At 43.5% G+C, this 25,711-nt stretch overlaps 1 protein-coding gene across 1 annotated transcript in view; it reads left to right on the top strand.

Moving 5' to 3' along the window:
• Window positions 1-5,605: 5,605 nt before the first annotated feature.
• TBC1D9 (TBC1 domain family member 9) overlaps window positions 5,606-25,711 on the top strand; it is an 86,136-nt gene continuing 66,030 nt past the window's right edge. The window contains exons 1-2 of the mRNA XM_024208115.2: window positions 5,606-5,925; window positions 22,868-22,978. Of these exons, the coding sequence (XP_024063883.1) occupies window positions 5,799-5,925; window positions 22,868-22,978 (238 nt within the window). The 5' untranslated portion in view covers window positions 5,606-5,798. The remainder of the gene's footprint in view (window positions 5,926-22,867; window positions 22,979-25,711) is intronic.

Below are 25,711 nucleotides of genomic sequence, written 5' to 3'. Positions count from 1 at the left end.
GGGAGTGGAGCAGGCTGCACACCCCCCCACCGTTACTTGCTGCGGGCAGCCCTCCCCGCCTTGCCTTGCCCCAGCTCACCTCCACTCCACCGCCTCCCCTGAGCGCGCTTTTTGGCACCCTATCCACTTGGCGCCCTAGGCGGCCGCCTAGTTCACCTAGTGTTTGCACCAGCCCTGCCTGCGGTGCCCCCCCTCAGCCCGGGGAGCCCCCCCGTAGCAGGTCCCCGCCCCAGCTCACTTCCGCTCCACCTTGTCCCCTGAGCACGCCGGCGCCGCTCCACTTCTCCCGCCTCCCAGGCTTGCAGCACCAATCAGCTGTTTGGCGTGGCAAGCCTGGGAGGGGAGGAGAATTAGAGCAGGGGCGGCATGCTCAGGCGAGAAGGCGGAGCGGAGGTGAGCTGGGGCGGGAAGCGGTTCCCCTGCACGCCCCCCCTGTTACTTGCTGCGGGCAGCCCTCCTCGTGCTCCCCTGCCCCAGCTCACCTCCACTCCACCGCCTCCCCTGAGAGTGCTTTTTGGCACCCCAACCACTTGGCGCCCTAGGCGGCCACCTAGTTCGCCTAGTGGTTGCACCGGCCCTGGGGATTAGCCCCAATGTCAACAACCAGTGTAGCTGTTCTGGCACAAATTCCCAGTGTAGACAAGGAAAGCCACAATTGGCAATGTTTGATACAAAGGGGGGATGCTCAGCTAGTACAAACTACAATTTTCCTTGTCTGCCCTAGGGATTTGCACTGGCGCAGCTAACCAGTTCCTGCCCATCAATTGCTGAAATCAGGCTCTATTTTTTAGTATAGACAAGACCTCTACATGACAAGCAGGATGAAGATTTGAACAGAGCTCTTTTATTGGGGGGTTGAGCCTTAATTTCCTGTTGCCAACAATATTTTTATCAATCAACTAGACTAGGAATTAAATGTCTATGTAAACACCAACATTTCCCTGATCGACTGCACCACACCTTTATGCTATTGTAGTAATCTTTGTACAAAACATGCCTTTTGAAGTATCATTTGAAAACAAACCACTAATAATACACCTGGTGAAATGTATGTAGCAACATGATACGTAAAGTTATGAATTCCCCCCTGTATGATGTTGGTGGCTCATGTTCAAACCCACGCAGCCCTGTCTAGGCTGGAGTAGTTAAACAAGGAAGTGTGTGTTTACCTCAATTTACATAAGTAGTAAACAGGGTCCATAAGACAGCAAGAGGGAAACAAGATAAATTTGCATTTCAGCACACATGGAAGAAGGCGAAGCATGGTGCCACCGAAGAAGAAGACAAAGGAACCAGCCATTTGACTTTGGAGAGAGATGCTGACCTAAAATTTTGTCAACAATATTACTGGTAATGGGGGGGTAAGGATTTTACCTTGAACCAAGTCTAGTTTAAGTTTTTTAATACCAGGAAATATTTTATCTTTATTTCTCTGTTAACCATTTCTGACTTTTATGCCTAATACTTGTATTCACTTAAACTCTACCTCTTTGTAGTTAAATAAACTTCTTGTATTCTTTAATCAAAATTAATCCAGTGTTGTGTTTAAACTGAATTGTTTGGTAACTTCAATTCAAGTAGCAAGCTGTTGTACATTGACCCCTTATAAGGCAGCGTATCTGAACTGTCCAGGAGAGGGCTGGACAGTGCAGAGCACATGTTTTTGGGAAATTTGAGAGTGGGCGTGTGTTGGGGTCACCCTGCAAGTAGTAACCATGGCGGTTGAATCCAGAGTGTAACTGGAGTATGGCTAGCAGGCTGCAGCTATACACGGATGCTCAGGGTGTTACTTGCATATTGGAAGGCTGTTTGTGAGAGGCCCTAGTGGGGGCTACAGCAGCAAAGCATTGTGAGGCACTCAAGGTTGCAGGGCAAGTAATGACACATTAGCCTGGATTGCACCCAGGAGTGGATTGCACCCTCATTAGTCTGGATTGCACCCAGGAATGTGAGCTGTAGCGATAGGGAGAATACCTGGGGTCTTTTTGCTCCTCACCTTTATAGTCCAGTCCTCATTTGAAGTGAATTCTTCTGAGGATTGCCCCTCACAGCAAAGTTTATTCAAACAGTAAGGGTGGCAATGTGGAGTCTGGGGGTGAAGGTGCCCCCGTATTCTTTCTTATCTCCTGTGTATAGTGAAATGCAGATTTGCCTTGGCTCCCTCTTGCTGTCTCAAGGATCTTGTTTACTACTTATATGTAAATTTGTGCTAACCGCACATTCCTGTGTTTAAGATAGACCTGCTTAACCACTCCTGCCTAATTGGGGCTATATGGGTTTGAAGATATGAATTCCCCCTGTATGATGGTAGCATAACTTTACATATAATGTTGCTACATACATTTCACCCTGATATTATTGACCAGTGAGTAAGAAGCAAACTGAAGGTTTGAACAAAGCTGCTTTACTGGGGGTTTCTTAACCTTAATTTCATGTTCCCAATAATATTTTTATCAATAAATGAGGCTAGGAGTTAAGTGTCTGTGTAAATACCAACATTTCTCTCTCCCAACAAGAATGAAACTTGACAGCTTGGAAGACTGGATAGTATACATTATTTATAGTGTGCTGTGGGTATACATAGCCTAATACTATAGGATAGGTGGGAGGTATTCTATTGGCTTTAAGGTCAAGCATGTGCGGACTTCCAGTCCCTCAAAAGTGTATCCAAAATCTCTGCAATGAGTTATGACTAGTGCAGCTGACAGCCGTGAAAATGGCATTGGCTATAATAGAGCAGAATAGTGAGAATGGGCATATCAAGAGATATGAAGTAGGAAGACAGTTTTAAACCCCTTCATTGATGAGGTTCATTTAAACTTGAGGATAGATTATTTTCTTGATCTAAAACCACGATAGACAAATTCAGACTGGAATTAAGGTGTAAAATTTTAACTGAGGGCTGGTCCACACTAACCCCCCACTTCGAACTAAGATACGCAACTTCAGCTACGTGAATAACGTAGCTGAAGTTGAAGTATCTTAGTTCGAACTTACCGCGGGTCCACACGCGGCAGGCAGGCTCCCCCGTCGACTCCGCGTACTCCTCTCGCGGAGCAGGAGTACCGACGTCGACGGCGAGCACTTCCGGGATCAATCCGGGATCGATTTATCGCGTCTAGACAAGACACGATAAATCGATCCCAGAAGATCGATTGCTTACCGCCGGACCCAGCGGTAAGTATAGACGTACCCTGAGAGTAATTAGCCATTGGAACCAAAGGTCATGCTGGATTCTCCATTACTGTCCATTTTTAAATTGGCTGTTTTTCTAAAAGATATGGTATAGGAAGTGGGGGAGGGCGGTTTATGGTGTGTATTATATAATCATAGAAATGTAGGGCTATAAGGGACCTTGAGACATCAAGTCTAGCCCCCTGTGCTGAGGCAGGACCAAGTAAACCTACATCATCCCTGACCGGTGTTTGTTCAACCTGTCCTTGAAAACCTTCAATAAGGGTGATTCCATAACCTCCCTGGAAAGCTTATTCCAGAGCATAACTATCCTTATATAGAAAGATTTTCCTATGCGTCACTGTGTCAAAAGCCTTATTAAAAACAAGCTATATCATATCTATTGCTCCCCCCCATCCACCACGCCAGTAATTCTATCATATGGGGCTCAGACTAGATGATCACAATGGTCCCTTCAGGCAGTTGAATATTGTAGCCAATAGAGCTAGTTTATCCTTTTATTTTACTCATCAGTAATGCAAAAACTTTATTTCATGTCATTTCTCATACACCTCCCCCCGCCACACACACACACACAGGGCAGAAGGGGGAAAGCTTGGGTTTTCACTAAGAGGAAAAATCTCAGGTTTTTCAATTTCTCTTTGCAGCAGCTGTAGGAAAAGCGAAAGTCTTCATCCCCACAATTTTGTAGCCCAGGGTTAGGCAACCTATGGGACGCGTACCAATTTTCAGTGGCACTCACCCTGCCTAGGTCCAGGGTGGCACTGCATTTTAATTTAATTTTAAGAAGCTTCATTTAAACATTTTAAAAACCTTATTTACTTTACATACAACAATAGTTTAGTTATATATTATAGACTTATAGAAAGAAACCTTCTAAAAACGTTAAAATGTATTACTGGCACGCGAAACCTTAAATTAGAGTGAATAAATGAAGACTTGGCACATCACTTCTGAAAGGTTGCCGACCCCAGTTGTAGCTTTACACAAACAGATCAGTGGTACATGGGGGTCCTGCAGTGTACAGATCAAGTGCCCCCAATCCACCACATAACCAGTGGTGGCTGCTGTAGGCACCGTTGTTGTGTTGAGTTCCTGGGGTGTTATGAAGCCAGTTCCACACTCAGCACGCCGGAGGGAGGAGCAAGGATGGGATGGGAACGTGAGCTACATTTGGGAGACATTTCCCAGTGCTACTCAGGGGGCTTTTGTCCACCAGCAGGAGCGAGATGGTGCGAGCCGAGCCGAGCCTACCCGGCTGCTGGGCGCAATGACAGGTGCGCCGCGTGACTGGCGCTTGGGATTGCAGGAAGCAAGAAACGCCCATAATAGAATTTTGGGCTGGTCGCTGCTGTGTCCGCTCCGCCCACTTAGAACCTTGACGCACCTTCCACGGCCGGAGACGCCGCTGCGCCGGGGCAGAGAGGGGGCGCGCGCGCGCGCAGCAGACAGGTGCAGGGGGAGGCGCCGTGCCAGTCCTTCCCATAGGAGCGGCCAGGCGGGTCGGGGCTGGGAGCCCGCAGCGCGCGCCTCTCCCCAGCGCGCGCGGGGCGGTTCGGGGCCGCGGGGGCCCTGCCGGTGGATTTAACACTGAGAGTAGCTCATTGCGCGCCTGTGCCTGGCGCCTGCTCGGGAGCATTAGTGCAGCCTGCGAGGGGGGCAGTGCTGTTCTGTGGAGCTCTGCCCAGGGCACCTCTGGGTGCGTGCCAGGGTTTGGGGCGGGTGTATGTGCGCTGTGTGTGCTCAAAGGGAGCTGCGCTGCTCGGGTGGGGCGCTAGCCCTGTCACCTGCCTACTTGCGCAGCAACGAATACGCCGCTTGTTGGTGGCAGTGAAGTGAATGCATGAGCTGTGTGGGATGGAGAGGGCGCTGCGTGTCCCCTAAGGGATCCGCGGAGCTCTGAGTGCTCCTCCCAGCTAGCTGAGCGTGCTCAGGGCTGTTTCAGCCGCCCGACATCTGACGGTCTATCTCTTGGGCTTCTTGTGCAGCCCAGTCCAGGCTTATTGGCTGGCGTGCCCCTGTATGTTTTGAGACTAGGGGTGTGCCCTGGGGATTAGAGTAGCAGCTGTGGTGCTGTGCCCACTGTGTACGAGTCGCCTCTGAGCCTGTCCTTTTATTGCGGGTGGGGAGGGCGCCCGTCACTTCTGCAATCAGAGCCTTCCCCTGGCGCTGCTGCCTGCGAGGGTGCCTGGTGCATGGCGCAGGCAGGGCTGGGCGAGGGGAGGCAGCGCGGCTGGGCTCCGCGGCCGCTGGTGCTGATGTCACTGCTGTTCTCATCGCTGCGTTGCTGATCCTGCCACCGCCGCCTCTCGCTGCTGCTGCCTTTGCTCTAGGATTGTGACAGCGCTGATCGGGAGCGGCCGGCTGGGCTCCGGTGGGTGGTTAGGCGGTGGCGGGGGGGTCACAGAGAGGCCGCTGCTTCCTTTCCGTCCTCCTGGCTCGCTCGCTCGCTCTGTCTGGGGCTTTGTTGTCTCTCAGCTGGGTCGGACGGCGCGTTAATGTGACCTGCATTTCGCCAGCATCCTCCTGGCCCAACCGCTTCGTGAATGATTTAAACCTTCAAAACCAGCCATCTCAAGCTGCCTTTTGTCTCTGCCGGGAGCATGTGGGTGAACCCCGGGGAGGTGCTGCTGGCAAACGCCCTGTGGGTCACGGAGAGGGCCAACCCTTACTTCATCCTGCAGAGGAGAAAGGGGCATGGAGGAGATGGAGGCGGCGGAGGACTGGCTGGTAAGGGAGAAGAGGGCTCCTCTCTATATATCCACACACTGCATTTCTAGCCTACTTTGCCTTTAGGTAATTTGGCCCAATCTTAATTTTATTTGAGCTCAGCATCTGGCATTTTGTTGTAATAATGACTATTGAGAACAGAAGCGTGCCCCACCTAGGCAGTGCGTGTATCTGACACAGGTAACAGGGAAAATCCTGACTGTCTTTTCTCTCATGCAGTGCTTCTGACTCTACAGCTACACCAGATCCCCTCCTGCCTCTCTTCTTTTTGGTTTTATCATCACTTATTTAATCGCAGGAGCCATATATCCAGTGCTGCTGCTGTTAGGTTATTGTTTAGTGAATAATTTGTCAGAGGATAATCATTTCCCACATCAGTAACAATAAGACAGTAGAGGTGTCAAGGGAGAGAGGGTGAATTCAGGTGAGGGGAGCTGTGTGAATTAAAATAATGGTATTGGGGGGGAAATGTAATCATCAGGTTTTGTGATTAGGGAGCTATAACTATTTTTCACCACATTCCCAAGAGTTCTTATCTCTCTGCCAGGGAAAATGTTATTCCAGTGGAGTCATTGAGGGGTTACTACTTGACAGTTAGCAGAGTGCTGTAGTAATAGGGTAGTATTAAAATAATTTATCATTATTTGTAAATACTGTAAAGGTTTCCCTAGTACTTTACAATTTCTGTGATATCTGTAATTGCATAAGATTAGCTAGAAAACAAAATAATGGTATTTGATCTCTTGATACATTCACCTGCAAATTTGCAGACATTCTTGTATTTTGATGAGCTTGCTTTTCTATTAGTACATATTAATTTTTAAAAAAAACAACCTAGTCATAGATACATATCTGGCAGTAAGGGAGCAGTTTTGCTTTTGAATATCTACTGTATGTCCCTTTTGGGATATCCTAGATAATGTATGTGTTCTCAAGAGTAACTTTTCATTCATATTATGATTGTATGAGTTCTCTAAATATTTAGTATATTTTGGCCAGTATAAATTACCATCAGCACTGAAAGCTTTACATTACTGGGATCATCTCACCCTGATAGTATTTATTTAAATGGTATGTAACATATACATTTAATATTTGGATTCAACACTGCCCTACCTATGATGTGTGTGTGTGTGTGACATAAAAAAGATAGGCCTTGAAAATTATGCATTTTTCTAGATTAAAAAAACACATGAATTGGGAATGTAGAACTCAACTCAATTTTATTACCAACTGTTCTTCCTGAATCAATACAAATCTCTGAATAAGTGAAACTTATTCTTTTAAGATTTTTTGCCCCCCGCTTAATCCGTGTATGCTGAAACAAAATTTCTCTAAACTAGTCAAAATGCATATTGTGGAGTGCTTGCATTTTTGGTGCTAAGCTCTATGTAGCTTTATTAAAGAATTCCATTTTTATTTGGGCCTGGTATGTTGTCCTTGCTTGAAAATTTACAATCTAATAAGTGCCTTTGTAGGGTGATTTTTTCCAATTGTAGTGACAAGCTCAGGGATATTTGTTCATTCTTCACCCATCAGCATTGTATGTTGATGAACCTACTCATAGGTGTTGGGACTAGGGTTGGGGGGGGGAGAGGTGCTGCCCCACTCCCTGGCTTGAAGTGGTTTCTATCATATACAGGGTTTTACAGTTTGGTTCAATGGCTCTCAGCACCCCCACTATACAACTTGTTCCAGCACCCCTGAACCTACCTATTTTCTTCATAAAGAGTGGCTGAAATACTGCTTCTCCTTGGCCATGATAAGTTATCAGCAGTCACTCCATATTGGCTGCTGGCATTTCCTTTCATGGAAATTATGGACACGAGTGACAAATCCCCTCAGAAGTCTGCTATTCGTAAACTTGCCAAAGCATTCATCACATATTCTAATCCCATGGTTTGCATGATTGCTTCTTACGATTCTTTCCATTATCCTAATAATATACAGTAACTCCTCACTTAACGTTGTAGTTATGTTCCTGAAAAATGCGATGTTAAGCAAAACGATGTTAAGCGAATCCAATTTCCCCTTAAAAATTAATGTAAATGAGGGGGTTAGGTTCCAGGGAAATTTTTTTCAGACAAAAGACTCGTATATCTATATCTATCTATATATATATATATACACAGTATAAGTTTTAAACAAACAATTTAATACTGGTACACAGTGATGATGATTGTGAAACTTGGTTGAGGTGGAGGAGTTAGAGGGTGGAGTATTTCCCTTACTGCTAAATGATGAACTGGCAATTGGCTGAACCCTCAAGGGTTAACTCTCACACTCTACAAGGCAGCAGGAATGGAGGGAGATATGCGCATTTCCCCTTTAAGTACACTGCCTTGTTAATTAGATCAGCTTGCTGAGACCACAGCTGCTGCAAGCTCCCTCCATCCTGAGCCCTGGTGTGTCCCCCCACTCTATGGAAGATGGGGTAAGCGGGGAGCAGGGGGGAGGGGGACACCCTGACATTAGCCCCCCTCTTCCTTCCCTCCCCCTGCACAGCAATCAGGAGTCTCGGGGAGCAGCTCCAAGGCAGAGGGCAGGAGCAGCACATGGCAGTGGGGGGAGGGACAGCTGCAATTGCTAGCTTGCTGGGCAGCTGCTGCACAGGGAACTTAGGGGAGCGGGGAGCTGATGGCGGGGACTGCTGATCCACCCTGGTTCAAAGCCCCCACCAGCTAGCTGCAACGGGCTACTCTTCCTGCAAGCAGTAGACAAAGTAGGCGGCTGCCAAACGACGTTAGAAGGGAGCATTACACAACTGTAAACGAGCATGTTCCCTAATTGATCAGCAACGTAACAACGAAACGTTAACCAGGACGACTTTAAGTGAGGAGCTACTGTAGTATCTTTTCAATCAGAGGAACAGTTATTGCAAACATTTGGGGCCTTATTCTCAACTGGTCTACAAAAAAAAAAATGCAGCATGCATGCATATCCAGGATTCTGTGTATATGTACAATTATGTATGCAGTGTTGTGGGTGGTGATATAACTGTACAGATTTAGAGGCCACTTCTGAAAATGTATTCTTTTGAGTCTATACTTACATCTTTGAGTAGGGGTAGGACTGTTCCATTCTTTTGGAGTAAACCAGGCTATCGCATCTTCTTCTTCTCAGTGTCCGATAGGCCCACATTATCGGATAAGAAACTGAAGTTCAGAAATAACTCAAAGAAGTTGGATGTTCCCTTTGTTCTGGAGTTTTGATTCTTGAGATGTATTGTATGCCATTAAGTGGACCATGTGAACTCCAGTGTATATAATAAACAGTATATAGTGCATATTGTCCTATGACAGACTGTTCTATACAGTCCCATATATTTGTTGTAAACTGCTGTTCATGTGTATTTGTTTGTATATGCACCTTGCCTTGAATTGCACTTCACCTGGGAATGTGGTAATGGTAATAAATAACTAAATCTTTCCTTTACTGCTAGCAGTTTTTCACACATGAAATATTATTCTCTCTAGGCTTTTGATTTTTGTTTTTGTTTTTCATAGATTCATAGATTCTAGGACTGGAAGGGACCTCGAGAGGTCATCGAGTCCAGTCCCCTGCCCGCATGGCAGGACCAAATACTGTCTAGACCATCCCTGATAGACATTTATCTAACCTACTCTTAAATATCTTCAGAGATGGAGATTCCACAACCTCCCTAGGCAATTTATTCCAGTGTTTAACCACCCTGACAGTTAGGAACTTTTTCCTAATGTCCAACCTAGACCTCCCTTGCTGCAGTTTAAGCCCATTGCTTCTTGTTCTATCCTCAGAGGCTAAGGTGAACAAGTTTTCTCACTCCTCCTTATGACACCCTTTTAGATACCTGAAAACTGCTATCATGTCCCCTCTCAGTCTTCTCTTTTCCAAACTAAACAAACCCAATTCTTTCAGCCTTCCTTCATAGGTCATGTTCTCCAGACCTTTAATCATTCTTGTTGCTCTTCTCTGGACCCTTTCCAATTTCTCCACATCTTTCTTGAAATGCGGTGCCCAGAACTGGACACAATACTCCAGCTGAGGCCTAACCAGAGCAGAGTAGAGCGGAAGAATGACTTCACGTGTCTTGCTAACAACACACCTGTTAATACATCCCAGAATCATGTTTTCTTTTTTTGCAACAGCATCACACTGTTGACTCATATTTAGCTTGTGGTCCACTATAACCCCTAGATCCCTTTCTGCCGTACTCCTTCCTAGACAGTCTCTTCCCATTCTGTATGTGTGAAACTGATTTTTTCTTCCTAAGTGGAGCACTTTGCATTTGTCTTTGTTAAACTTCATCCTGTTTAACTCAGACCATTTCTCCAATTTGTCCAGATCATTTTGAATTATGACCCTGTCCTCCAAAGCAGTTGCAATCCCTCCCAGTTTGGTATCATCCGCAAACTTAATAAGCGTACTTTCTATGCCAATATCTAAGTCGTTAATGAAGATATTGAACAGAGCCGGTCCCAAAACAGACCCCTGCGGAACCCCACTCGTTATGCCTTTCCAGCAGGATTGGGAACCATTAATAACAACTCTCTGAGTACGGTTATCCAGCCAGTTATGCACCCACCTTATAGTAGCCCCATCTAAATTGTATTTGCCTAGTTTGTCGATAAGAATATCGTGCGAGACCGTATCAAATGCCTTACTAAAGTCTAGGTATACCACATCCACAGCTTCTCCCTTATCCACAAGACTCGTTATCCTATCGAAGAAAGCTATCAGATTGGTGTGACATGATTTGTTCTTTACAAATCCATGCTGGCTGTTCCCTATCACCTTACTACCTTCCAAGTGTTTGCAGATGATTTCCTTAATTACTTGCTCCATTATCTTCCCTGGCACAGAAGTTAAACTAACTGGTCTGTAGTTTCCTGGGTTGTTTTTATTTCCCTTTTTATAGATGGGCACTATATTTGCCCTTTTCCAGTCTTCTGGAATCTCTCCCGTCTCCCGTGATTTTCCAATTGCAGTGTAGACTTTGCGCTCCGGCTCCAGCTCAAGTCCAAATGTCTACACTGACTGGGGCTCCTGTGAGCTACCACAATAAAAATAATAAATTATAATAACTAGCTTAAGGTGATTATTTTGGTTTAGTTAAAATTGCTCTTATGCACTCATATACTAAAATCAGAGTGCCCACATAGGTTTTTATACCAGTGTAACTATATAGGTTTAAAAATCAGTTTACATTATACCACTGTAATGTTCTTTTGCAGACAAGCCCTAATAGAAGATATGAGTTGTTGGGTTTTTTTCTTTCAATAAGAGGGGAAAAAATGGACATGGCTTTTGGTAAATTGGGTTTTAATAGCCACGCTGTAAACTCACCCTTTATCTTGAATCACTTCATTAATTTTTCAGGATAAAACTAAAAGCTTATTTTTGTGGTTTAAAAAAAATCAGTGTTTGATTAACATTGTTCATAGTGAAATCACATGTCACTTTTTGCACTAGGCTTGCAAGCTGTTCCTGTATATCGTATGAAGTGTCTGACCCTCAGACATGGAGTTTGATCTTCTCTCTCTTTATCAATATGGCAAAGAACTTTATTGTATTATCTTCCTCCATGGTTGTAGGGATCCCCCATATCCCTATGGCATCTTCTGTTTTTCCACACTTCAGATTTCCATTCCTCTCCCAGTTTGACAGCAACCAGTTCTCTTGACCTAAGAGATCTTTGGCCAGAACTAGATGGATACAAATTGGCTGTGGTTGGGCAACACAAAGTACTCCTTCCCTGTGAGGGTCAAGTATCTGCATGGGATTTTCACCCTTGGGCAGTGAGACATTGAGAGATGAAGTAGAACTTGGATCTTCCCCATGGTGGCACAGAGCTCAATCCTTGATACAATATTCCTGTGCATGCCTTAGGCATTTATAAATGAAATAACCAGATTTTGGGGGGTTTTTTTTTTTCTTAAAATGTAGTGCTTAATTTTAACACAACAAATAGGTTAAAGAGAAGTCTCTGGATATCCGCTTTCTTCTATAGCAAAGCTTGCCAGATTTATTTTGGAGAGAATATCATAGGGAAATAGTATTGTGCACTTCTAATTGGTAATGGAAACAAACACATTTGTATAAAGTGCACAGGTAGAAAGTCAGGGGTTGTGGTTTCTATGACTGATTTGTGTAAACAAAAAGAGGAGAAGCATATTCCTTTTGCTAAAAATGTGGTAGCTTGATATGAAATGTGGTTGCTTTTTTTTTTTCTTCTTTTTAAAGTGACCACTTGTTAAAGTATGTTTGGATCCCTAGGCAAGTAGCAGATTTTGTGTTTATTTTCAAGAGTCATGTCTGTGGTATGAATTGTTTTGTAAATGAAGTATTTATGCTAGCAGCTGGATCACCATGTATGAAAGCGCTCATTGCAAGCTGCAAAGTAATACTGCAAGTCCAGAAAATGTTGCCAAAGATCTTTCTAGTACTTGGTAGACACCAGATGGCTGATTTGCTGGTGTAACATTGTCTATTCTCGCCAGATATTTCTTTGTGGTGGGGAATGAGGATTGTCGCTGTTACATTGGAAAGGAGGAATGGAAAGAGACTGGTTGACTGGTTCTTGTTGGTGAATGCCAAGTTTACGTGACATGAAATGAAAATATTATTGTTACCCTGCACAGTACCATTATGTGGTAACTGTTGATGTTATGCCAAGACATTGTTACCCCAAGTTTGGAGAAGGAATACAGTTTCCTCCCAAGTACAGCTAAAGGATTTCTTGTGGCTGAGGAAAGCATTGTTTACAAACCTTTATTTGTAGATACTTAAAACTTTTTTGAAAAATCACCCTTTAGTCCAACTTGTCATCTCACTCTATGAAAGGTGTTTCATTCTTTTGCAGATTTTGCACCTGCTGTTTTCATTCCTGTTTAGCACAGACTGCTAGGATTTTATATTCAAACTCATTAGGTACATAGTTTTCAATGAAGAACTCGTGCTTTATGTAACTTGAAATAAAATAATACAATTACAATTTGTGCAAATAACAAATTAAACATATGTAGGTCACCATTTATATTCTTGAGGCATATGAGTGTGTTTAAGTATCGGAACCTTGATTTTAATCAGCTGTGACCTTTCACACACCCAGACTAATATTCTCTCTTCTGCCATATTCTGTCTTCACTCCCTCCACCCAATCCCTCCCCACTTCTTACTTAAAAGGAAAAAAAAAACTTAGCAGGTCTGTTGGGTTTTCTTCTGGGACCCATATACTTCTAATGTATCATTCATGACTTAATGTCCCCATCAGAGTCTGTTAAACGGAGATACTTGGGGACTCAGTGGAAAGAACACCAGATCTTCTTACACCCTTTTGATATAATTTTAAAGGCATCTACGATTATTGTGTGTATACACATTCTGGGTTTGGCTACACTGGGGAAACAAGTGGTATTTTAAAATATTAACATTTTTATACATTTTAAAATGCTACTTAACACCTAGCATTGACAAAGACTGTCATGTACATAAATTCAGTTTTGTCTTCCTCAGTTTGCAGCCAGACTGCTCCAGTCCTGCTTAGTAGTAGCTTTGCCAAACAGCAGCAGAGTGAAAATAATTAGACTTAGGTCAGTTTCATTTTGGCTATTCAGAAGCCTGTGGTCATCAAATAAACTGTTGAGCCATGTCAATTTCATATTATGACCGCTTGGGGGGAAAAGATATGAACAGAGGCAGGCACTGAAAGTATTCACATGGGTAGAAGACTTAAAAACAGAAGGTTATGGGGGTGGGGGGGATTAGATCTTGTCTACATTAGAAAAAATGTTGTGTTGTGTGTGAGGGGGTTGTTTGGTTTGTTTTTGTATAATCTAAGGTAGGAATGTAAATGGATATAGTTAAATCTGTATAACCCCCCCATGTGAACTCTTTTATTCTGGTATTGATATCTTTTTTTGGCTTAATTGATGTTGCTTGGGAAGGGATTCAAGCTAAATGTATAATTACTGCTAAAACGTTCCTTTCTAGGCAAACCCTTAGGCCTTGTCTACAGTGCCACTTTACAGCGCTGCAACTTTCTCGCTCGGGGTGTGAAAAAGTGCTGCAAGTTTCAGCGCTGTAAAGTGGCAGTGTAGACAGTGCACCAGCGCTGGTAGCTACTCCCCTCGTGGAGGCGGGAGAGCTCTCGCCCAACGCTGGTGCTGCGACTACACAGCCACGTTAAAGCTCTGCCATGGCAGCGCTTTAACATTGTTAGTGAAGATATAGGTTTTGCTAATCTAAGGGTTTCTTCCTCTATAAGGGATTGTGTACACTGCACTAGGGTTTGGACTATGGGGTGTGAACAGCCCCATGGGCCAAAGTGCTCTGTGGATGCTGCAGGTGTGAACTGAAAGATTCCTTGTTCCCGTTAACAGTCCTCTTCAAACAGAATCTTCATATCTATCAGCCACCTAGCCAGTTGCTGAGACACTTCCTCTCCAAGCAGAATGTGGGAATGGCACCCTGGTAGAAATTCCAGCACCTTCCTTGCTTCTCAAAAGTTGAAGGTGGCAGGGGCTGGGTTTCTCCACAAGATGTTGCTTTTAAACCACTCTGTCCGCACTATTGTCAGACTAGAATGTTTGGTTTTCCAGCTAGTAAAAGTTTAATAAATTTTTTGAGAATGGCGTCAATTTATTAATCTAGTGCAGCGGCTCTCAACCTTTCCAGACTACTGTACCCCTTTCAGGAGTTTGATTTGTCTTGCATACCCCCAAGTATCACCTCACTTTAAAACTACTTGCTTACAAAATCAGACATAAACATACAAAAGTGTCACAGCACACTGTTACTGAAAAATTGCTTACTTTCTCATTTTTACCATATAATTATCAAATAAATCAATTGGAATATAAATATTGTACTTACATTTCAGTGAATGTATACAGAGCAGTATAACAAGTCATTGTATCAAATTTTAGTTTGTATTTACTTTGCTTGTGCTTTTGATGTAGCCTGTTGTAAAACTAGGCAAATATCTAGATGAGTTGATGTACCCCCTGGAAGACCTCTGCATACACCCAGGGATACATGTACCCGTGGTTGAGAACCACTGATCTAGTGTCATTAATGAAGTCCCTAGAACTACTCACACGAGTAAGGGAAATAAGATTTGATTCATAATATTAATTGTGGAGTTTTGAGTGTTGTTTACACTGGCCTTTGACAGGTATGTCATTGGACCTCTTCCTGTAATAAAAATAAATGAGTGAGTTGATTACCTAATCAACCACGAGGATTGCCTTGCAAAAGTAGGGGAAAATAATGATTCATTGTAGTGACTAAGGAAAATAAAATTACCTTCTCATACTGAACATCTTGGCTATTTTGTTTTTGTTGTTGTTGTGAATCACTATTTTTATAACCTCGCTAATGATATCCAAGCTTTAGGCCAACTCTTTTTCACAACCTATTAAAGCTGTACAAAATTTAATTCTTAGGGCCAGGTCATGGTGTAAATCAGCATAGCTTCATCAAAGATTGCCTCTAGGGGAGACAAAGTAGTTAATTCTACAGACCTACATGATCCTTAGCCTCTTTGGTAGAGCTTCCTACATCTTTAGCAACTGTACTGGAAGTGTGACAGATGGGGCAATTTCCTGCAATAGTCCTGAAAAGTCTTACTGAATTAAGTTGAAGTATCGTTGGAGTCCATTGTATTGAATGCAAAGGTAATGTATTATTTTTGAGCACTGGGAAGTGTGAACTTCAAAGGACTATATTGAATAATGGGTCAGACAAGAATGGACTTGGAAAAACAGTGTCAAGTGGTTTGCTGGTAAAATCTCCAGGGGGAGGTGAATGCAAATTCCCACCTCCAGTTATACAGGTACCCAGCCTTTTGAAGCTGTGCCCTAAGGAGGGGCCCCTTTTCTGCTGATTATCTGTTCCTGGAATCTGAAGATCAAAGGCCAAAGCTGTATAAAGGAAAGACGTAGGGCTTGTCTACACTGGCAATTTACGCTGCAACTTTCTCGCTCAGAGTTATGAAAAAATACCCCCCTGAGCGCAACAAGTTTTGGCGCTGTAAAGTGCCAGTGTAGACACTGCACCAGCGTAGACACTGCACCAGCGCTGGTAGCTACGCCCCTCGTGGAGGTGGGTTTTTTAGAGTGCTGGGAGAGCTCTCTCCTAGCACTTTGCCGTGACCACACAAGCCATGTTAAAGCGCTGCCAGTGTAGACTAGCCCTAACACATTCCTGAGGGATGCTTGTACTGAGATAAAGCTGTTATGAACTTGTCAGCACAGAATAACCCCTTTGTGGGGTTTGATGTATTGTTCGCTGACCAGAGCCCTTGTTGGAGTTGGGTGGGTGATCTCTGGTAGTCTTATTAATATGGATGTAGGTTCTTTTACTGTTTTTAATGTTTTCTCTCTAATGCTTTCAGCTTAATAAATGTGCTTGCTTAGAGCTATGTGGTAACTTGAAACTGTGGGCAATTACACTGCTTATAGTCTCTGAAGAGAAAGCAAAACACTGAAGTTGGCCTGTCTAGGCATTCTGGTTCACTGCTACAGCGAAGGCATGGAATTGTGCAGCCTGAAAAAAACCAATCAGAGGGAGCGAGATGTGAATCTCTGCCCAAGAGAGGTGATGGCTGAGGGGGGGGAGCCAGAAGACTAAAAGTGGGTGCCCTTGCTGGACCATGGAGGGGGAAATACAGGTGCAGTTGTCCTGAACTTTGACAGGGTATTTGATTACTATTTACAGAAGTACCCATTATGGGCTCACGATGTATAGTGGAAAGGGAAGGGGACTATCAACACACTTCACGTGTGGGAGGCCATTGAATAGTACGTCTTTTATTTAGTGTTTAAAACATCACACTGAAAAGTAATACGAATGTTTTGAAAAATTACTAATAAGTGACCTGATTTTGCATGCTCTCCTAGGGCTAGTTTGGGACACTTCCCCTCCCTCCCCAGTCATAGAAGCGAGTGGTTCTGTGAGTAGGTCTGCTGAAGTCAATGGGACTGCTTGTTTGAGTAGCTGCTCACCAATGTGACGGGGGGAGGAGGGGAGCGTCACAATCTGGCTAAATTTTTGTTCTGTTGGAATTTAGTTGATACAACATATAGTGCTGGACTTGCTCTTATGTCTTAAAGATTTACATGCTAAACTGCAATCGAAAAAAATAAATCTCTGACTGAAGATGACCTGAGGATTGTACACTATGGTTATAATTCTTCGTAGAGTGACACTGTCTTTTTTTAATAATATAATTGATGGAAATTTTTAAAATAAATACTAAGAGAAAAATGTGAGTTATCTTTATTTTGGTAGGCCACATGTAAAATTATGCGAATTAAGAAGAGCTCTGCATAGTCCTGAAATGAATCCTCTGCAGGAGTAACTGTGGCAGTTTAGCAGGGTGGCTCAGCAAAGGCCGTAGTGAACATATTCGGTGAGAAATCAGTCATGGCAGTGCCGTATGTCTTCAATAAGAGTCAATTTTCTTAGTGCAGGTTGCCTATTATACTGAATGTCGTGGGAGTAATAGATCATTGGGATTGAATGGAAAATTCGAAAAAAATCACGGAGTTAAAACTTTCAAGTTGAACTGGAAGTTTCACAGTCTGCTGTTGTCCTCAGCTTTTTGACAAATAGCTTGTGTAATAGGCAGCTGTTGCTGTATCGTGCAATGACTTTAAGGTTGAAGGGTTACTGTACTTCATCATCCAGGTGACAGTGTCTAACCTGTTTTAGATAACAACAACAAAAGTTGCCATATAGTCCAAGTCCCTGATCTTGCAGTCAGACCTTCCTTCTACCCCACATGAAGACCTCTTTGTCTAAGGGGCTCTGTGCAAGTACAAGTGTCCGCTCATATGGATGTGGTTGCTCTCTAACGGGGGCCAGAAGATTGTGTGTGCCTGTGTGTGCATCTTCAAATATAAAGTTTTCATAAAACCAAACAAATGGAGGATTACTCTATAGGACTGTATTAAAAACTTGCCTAGATGGAATATAATTGTTTACTCGTGGGAAATCTAAATATGCTTTCAGTTAAAACACCAATTGCTGCACCGAAATCTGCAGACGCCATTTTTACTGAAAACTGTAATTATTGAATATACTTAAAGAAAAAAATGGGAAGTAGAAACATTGTCCATGGCAAACATTTAAAGATGACTGTGGCATGTTGTCAAGAGCATAAAGTAAACTGAAAAAAGAGAAACATGTTTTTCCTCTAGTAACTTTCATGTGTAGTTATTTTAGAAGTTACTTTTAACAATAGTAGGTTAAAATATTCAGGAGAAGAGTGTGTGTGGTTTTATATGCTTATTTGGAAGTTGATAATATCCTGTACTGCTAAGTAGGGCTCTGACCCACAACTGGCTCCAGGCAGACTGACAACAATAATGAACGGGGTTTCATGCAAATTCAGTCTGCCTACACAGAGTAATTTGCATAATCTGTGTAGTATTTCAGGCTCTGATCCTGTAAACACCTGTCTCTAATGGGATTACTTCTGTGCATTAAACTACTCACCTGTGTGAGTGCTTGCAGGATCAGGGCCCTCATTTTAATTACTATGGGTCTGAGCCTAAAAACCCTTTCTCACTTGAGTAATTCTTGCTCACAACAAGAACTAGTCATATGAATAAGGGCTAATAGGTTTTTAGTACTGTGAAACTTGAAATCTCTTTATTTTGTTGTAAGGTTGCTGTTAACATACAACATTCTGAAATACTGTAAAAAAAGTCCAAACAGTAGTCATGTTTGTCCATAATTTTTCATGGATATAAAAATGGCTGTGTAATTCAAGGGTTAACTCATGCAAGAGGATGTAACCATGATTTGGGTAATACATTATTTTGGGTAAATGAGGGTTTTAATGTGAATTAAGAAGTATATTTTTAGATTATTTTTTTTCAATTACATCTTTTTGTTTGATCTCTCAAATCTATTCATTGCTAATATGTAGCAGAATGTACTTGCTCTGTCATGAGTTAATAAACTGGGAGATGGTTAAAATAGACTTTCTTTTTTTTTTTTTTTTTGATAACAATTAATACAATCACTTCTGTTCCAAGGCTCCTCAGAGAGAGAATCAATTTAAACAGCTATTATTTCATTCTACTTGCATCACCTGCCTGCACAAAAGAAACTGACATATGGTGTAAACTGGAGCAGTTCCTAAAGGACAGCCTTCAAGGGTAATTGTAAGATTTGAATAGGCAATATTAATTGGCTTCATAACATATGAACAAACACATTATTTTAAAAAAAACAAATTTCTAAGCAATGTTTCTTGCTATCAAAATACTGTGTTCAGTTTTATAAATAAATAAAGTCATAGCCATAAAATACCTGTTAAGAGTGAAGAGATGGAAAAGAAGAGATTCACTGAAATCATCTGGGTTTTTGTGGAGTGTTATGAATATTCCTTCCCCTAGCCTCATCAGCAGTAGCAGCTCTGCAATCTGTTTCTCCAGTTAATTATGGCGTAGGGGTGTCTAATCCTTTTTTTTTATTCTCTTTCCCCCAATCTCAAACAGCTCAGTGAGAATGAGTTAGGTTGGGGGATATTTTCCTGACTTGACACTGCTGAGCAGGCTGATGGGTTTGTGCTGCCTCCAGTGTCCTCAGCTCTGTGTCCTAGTTTTCAGCTGTGACATACTTGCAGAGGTGGTGGCAGAATCCTTAGGACCACAGTCACATCATATCAGTTTTGGAAGTGCAGCAGCAGGAAAGAAATTGAGAAATTTTTAATTGCATGAAGGTGGGAATTTGCAGCCCAAATCAGGAGTTTTAATGGTGCTGCTCAGGGCTGGCGCAACCCATTAGGCGACCTAGGCGGTTGCCTAGGGCACTAACGTTTGGGGGGCGGCGATCGCGGTGGCCGGCTCTTCGGCCACCCTGGTCGTCGTCGGTATTTCAGGGGCGGGAACTTCCGCCGCCTAGGGTGGCAAAAAAGCTGGCGGCGCTCCTGGTGCTGCTTATCACAGTGAGAGCACACATGGCCTACAAATAATTTATGTGGCTATTGCCCCATGACGTGCATTTTTAATACTGTCTGCAAATGCATGGAGTTGCAAAGCATGAAGAAGCTTGAGTGTAACTCTTGCAACACATTTAATGCAAATACAGAGCAGAAGCTCCTTTGCAGTTCATTTTTGTTTGTAGAAAACGTTGCCCTATACCCCAGTCCAGCAAAGCACTTAAACACATGCTTACCTTTTAAGGTTGTAAGGGACTACGCATATGCCTAAAACTAAGCATGTGCTTAAGTGCTTTACTGGATCAGGGCCTTGTAATGGCAATATTGTTTAATGTAGATGAGTTGCAAGATAATGCACATTTTAAAGGAACAATTTTAAATTCTTGCCCATTGGTTTTTGAATGGAGTCGAAACTTATCTAGGAGTATTTGTAGAATGTTTGGGGAAGCCATCTGGTCAACAAACAGTAGTTGTCAAAAAGTCAAATAAGAGGTTAGACTTAAGGTGTGTCAAATGAGGCCAACTTGTCCAGTTGATGTGGAGTATCTCTTGTTTAATAGAGAGTATTTCTTGTTTTCTATTCAACTTCTATTATAGGCATACATCCTTCTAGCACTGCTTGCCAAAGTTCTGGTAACATATCCAGGTCTGTCTTCAGCATGATAATTGAGACTCCTTAGACAAAAAGGGTGGCTGATGGACATTAACGCAACGGGAGGAGGAGATTACCTCCCAACCCATCTGGCCCAGGAAGAACTATATAAATGAGTTTGTTTGAAATACATCAAATGAAAGCCTCCTAATTGCTGTGCGTTGACTGTTGGTGGGATAATTCCAAATGTTAATTGACATTTGGACTTAAAAGCAACTCAAAAGGGAAAACGATCGGTTTGTGCTCTTTGTATCTTTCTGATGTTAAAGAGAACCTGAAAGGATACTTTCTCCCTGTCATAAACATACCGCTAAGGGTAGCATAAAATCCCTCTTTACCCTGTAAAGGGTTAATTCCTCTTTTACGTGTAAAGGGTTAAGAAGTTCAGATAACCTGGGGGGCACCTGACCAAAAGGACCAATAAGGGGAGAAGATACTTTCAAATCTGTGGGGGAAGGTTTTTTTGTGTCTCTCTCAGAGCCAGCCAGGAAACAGGACAGGGGAAAATACATCTCCCTAAGCTATATCTGAACTAAGCATCTAGTCTTGCAGAAATAGTAAGTAATAGCAGAAAAGAAATGCGTTAGATTACCTTTTGTTTTAGCTTGTGAATTTTCCCTGTGCTAAGAGTGAGGTTTATCCCTGTTTTTGTAACTTTAAAGTTTTGCCTAGAGGGGAAATCCTCTATGTTTTTGAGTCTTTTGTTATTCTGTAAAGTACTTACCATCCTGATTTTACAGTGGTGATTCTTTTACCTTTTCTTTAATTAAAATTCTTCTTTTAAGAACCCGATTGATTTTTTTCATTGTTCTTAAGATCCAAGGGTTTGGGTCTGTGTTCACCTGTACCAATTGGTGAGGATATTATTCTCACGCCTCCCCAGGAAAGGGGGTGTAGGGACTTGGGGGGGATATTTGGGGAAGGTAGGGCTCCAAGTGGCCCTCCCTGAATGTTTGTTTAAATCACTTGGTGGTGGCAGTGATACTAAGGCAAGAAAGGAATTTGTGCCTTGGGGAAGTTTTTTTAACCTAAGCTGGTAAAAATAAGCTTAGGGGGCCTTTCATGCGGGTCCCCACATCTGTACCCCAGAGTTCAGAGTGGGGAAGGAACTCTGACAGTCCCAAAAAAGAGGAAGGGTGAAGAAAGGGTTCTTTTCTTTTTTCATATTAGAAATTCCGGTTTTGTCTACCAGGAAAGACAGCACAATGGAGAAGTAGTACAATTATGACATCACAAAACTGAAAATGGGCAACTGAAAAAGGGAAGAGAATGTTAGTCAGTACGTTCCAATTTTGAGGCTTTTTTTTGTTTTTGTTTTGATTCATGTTTAACTACAGTATCTAATGAATACCTGGAGAAAGGATGCCATTGATAAAGGTACATTACCCTTCTTTGGCTACAATGCAAGAGCACTCACAATACTACTCTTTGAGACACTCTCTCCTCCCTCCTCAAAACATCTAGCAAAACCAGATGAAATCCAATTTGTGGAGGGTGGGGAAATCTTCCATGTCTTCTTTATACGTAATCAAGAATATAAAAACCATCCCTCCATTTGTTGTTTGTGTTTGCTTTTGTTTTTGTCTTTCCTTTACAGAATATCTTCTAAAAGCCCTGGATTAGAAGATCTTTAGCTACCCTAAGGGCAGGGAGACATCCAGTAGAACTTGATACACAACTGTTAATGTCTCTTCAACGGTTTCCTTGACATGTCCATAGGTTCTTATTTTCCTCTTTGCTGCTGAAAAGAGTTTGACTGTATGGGTATGTCTAATACTGCAATTAGACACTGGCCTGTACTGGCTGATGGGGGCTCATGGGGCTTGGGCTAAGGGATTGTTTAATTGCGGTGTAGACGTTCAAGCTCGGGCTGCTGCCTGAGTTCTGGGACCTTCCCACCTTGTAAGGTCCTAGGCCTGAGCCCACGCCTGAACATCTACACCACAGTTAAATAGCCCCTAAGTATAGTCATGGCCAAGCTTGTTTTCAACACCCGTTCCAGAGACTGTAGTAGATGACTTGTGCTGGAAATCTTTGGATTATTCTTTTCCTACCTGAAATTCCAAATTTGAACTTTTGTGGGGTGTTCAGTGTATCTTAAGGAAATGCCTAAAGAATGTGAAACTGAGAAGCTACAGCTAAATAGCAATTTTAAAATATGCTTTTTCTTAAAAAAATTCATTCTTCTTTAGCATGGTTTCTTTTTTAAACTAATATCAACTCCTATGTAAAAGCTGAAATCTATGTTGATTATAGATCTTTTACCTGTTGGCAAAAATGATCTGTCATGTAGTAATTTAATATGCAACAGATAATCTAGCAGGTCACATTCACCAACAGAATTTCCTGTTCCACAGGTCTCCTAGTGGGTACTCTTGATGTTGTGCTGGACTCCAGTGCTAGGGTAGCACCATACCGAATCCTCTACCAGGCGCCAGACTCCTTGGTTTACTGGACTATTGCCTGTGGTAAGAACAAATACACTGAAACAGAATTATTTTGGTGATGGTGGGGCATGTGCCATGTAACAAATGGAATGTCACTGCTATCTAAGTGCAGTTATTTTGTGATACTTTATCAATCAACTGGAACTGAAAGTCTGTTGATGGAGGAAGTACTTATGAAATCAGCAAGCCACATAATGTATGTGCATGAAACACTGTTAAATAGATGTGATAACTTTTAAGCATTTTTGATGTTGGATTTTTCAAAATTTAGGACCTACTGCAAAACATTTCTTCTGTCATTAGAGTTTTTGATGAGATTGCTATTTTACTATATAACTAGGATTTTCAGCAGGAATAATATTTTGTAAACGTAATTCTGAGGCCTGCAGTGTGAAATACAAAGCAGCAAATAAATTGTGAATCTGTTTGACCACACCTGATTATAATAGTAGCATCTGAATATAGAGCACATTGCTATAATTCAGCAATGCCATTACTAATCCTATGATACTGCATACTGGTTACTAAATCACAATTTAAGAGGGAAGTTTGCCATCTGGTGACATGTTCGGGGCTTGTCTACACTTGAAATACTACAGTTGCACAGCTGCACTGCTGTAGCGCTTCAGTGTAGACACTACGTGTGCCGACAGGAGGGTTTCTATCATTGGCAAAGGTAATCCAGGTCTGGGAGAGGCAGTAGGTAGGTTGATGGAAGAATTCTTTAGTTAACCTAGTGCTGTCTGCACTGGGGGTTAGGTCGGTTTAACTACCTCGCTCAGGATGTGGGTTTTTCACACATCTGACTTATGTCGTTAAGCTGACTTAATTTTCCAGTGTAGACCAGGCCTTAATATGGTAAAAAGTATCCTTAACCATTGCTGCTGATGTTTCCTAAATCAGCCCTTGTTTAATGACCACACCTAGACTCTCCTGGCTGTCTCTGAATAGTCTCTATCAAAAACTGAGGCCTTGGCTATACTTGTGAGTTACAGCACATTAAAGGAGCCCCGGGCGCACTAGCTCACTACCCATCCACACTGGCAAGGCGCGTAGAGTGCTCTGACTCCGCGGCTACAGCACTGCTGGTACTCCACCTCGGCGAGTGGAATAACGTTTGCTGAGCCCCCGCTGATGCACCGCGGCGCCAGTGTGGACGCCCTGGTCCTATAATGTGCTCTGATCGGCCTTCAGAAGTGTCCCACAATGCCTGTGCTAGCCACTCTGGTCATCATTTCGAACTCTGCTGCCCTGCCCTCAGGTGACCAACCGTCAGACTCGCCCTTTAAATTCTCTGGGAATTTTGAAAATCCCCTTCCCGTTTGCTCAGCCAGGCGTGGAGTGCTATCAGCGAATCTTTCCAGGTGGCCATGCCTCCACGCTCCAGGCAAGCCCCAGTATGGAGAAATGGCAAGGTGCTTGACCTTATCAGTGTTTGGGGGGAGGAAGCTGTCCAGTCCCAGCTGCGTTCCAGCCGTAGGAATTATGATACCTTCGAGCAGATATCAAAGGACATGATGGAAAGGGGTCATGACCGGGACGCACTGCAGTGCAGGATTAAAGTGAAGAAGCTGCGCAATGCCTACCACAAAGCCCGCGAGGCAAACCGCCGCTCCGGTGCTGCCCCCACGCCCTGCCATTTCTACAAAGAGCTGGACGCGATACTTGGGGGCGACCCCACCTCCACTCCGGGGACCACCGTGGACACTTCAGAGCCCAGTGCAACAAGGCAGGAGGGGGAGGAGGAGCAAAGCAGAAGCGAGGGTGCTGAGGCGGAGGAAGACACCCCGGAATCCCTAGATGCACGCAGCCAGGAGCTGTTCTCAAGCCAGGAGGAAGGTAGCCAGTCGGGGTGGCCGGTGCTTGGGGAAGGACAAACACCAGAGGAGGTTCCCGGTAAGCGGCTTTTATTTTGGGAAGGAAGTTATTCGGTGCGGGCTCTTGGGGCGAGGAGGGTTAGGGCTGCGTGCATGCCTAGATGCGGAATAGGGCATTGATGTGCACTCTCACATTGTGGTAATCGGCCTCAGTGATCTCTTCAAAGGTCTCATTCAGAACTTGGGCAATGCGCTTGCACAGGTTTCTCGGGAGAGCCACTGTGGTCCTTGTCCCAGTCAGGCTAACTTGTCCGCGCCACTGTGCCGTGGGGGCGGGGGGACCATTGCTGCACACAGGCAAGCTGCATATGGGCCAGGGCGGAAGCCGCATTGCAGTAGAAGACCCTCCCAGGTCACCCTCAGCAGCGAGATATCTTCCAGGATGAACTCGTGGGGACAGTGTTCAGTATAGGAGCCCCCTGCTGCTGTTAGCTCTCCCCAAGGCACAATCAGTCACGCTTGACCCTGTGCTTACTCACCATTTTGGGGCTCCCGTGGGTTATGTGCGCTCGCTTTGGGACGGGCAAATTATGCTATTGTGTAGACTGTGCTTGCCCTTAAGTACGGGGGAATCATTGCTCTGTCTGGTGTGAACAATGCTGCCTCTGTTAAGTGTTGCATTTTGCCTTTATAGATGCAACCTTGAGATCTCAGCCGTCCGTGTTATCACCGGCCGAAAGACTCCAAAAAATCAGAAAGAGGCCACGTAGAAGCAAGGAAGACATGTTGCATGAAGTAATGCAGCATTCAAGTAATGAAAATCCAAAAGTGCAGGAGTGGCGGGAGAGTGAAAGGACAGTCCGCCAGCAGAATGCGGATCACCGGGACCAAAGCATCTTGGAGCGGCTGCTAAGCATCTTGGAGCGGCTGCTAAGCA

Source organism: Terrapene carolina, unplaced genomic scaffold (assembly GCF_002925995.2).
Source record: "Terrapene carolina triunguis isolate 2854851 unplaced genomic scaffold, T_m_triunguis-2.0 Scaffold66, whole genome shotgun sequence".
Lineage (NCBI taxonomy): Eukaryota > Metazoa > Chordata > Testudines > Emydidae > Terrapene > Terrapene triunguis.
Note: the sequence above shows the minus strand (reverse complement) of the source record. Positions and strands in the feature narration are given on the sequence as shown.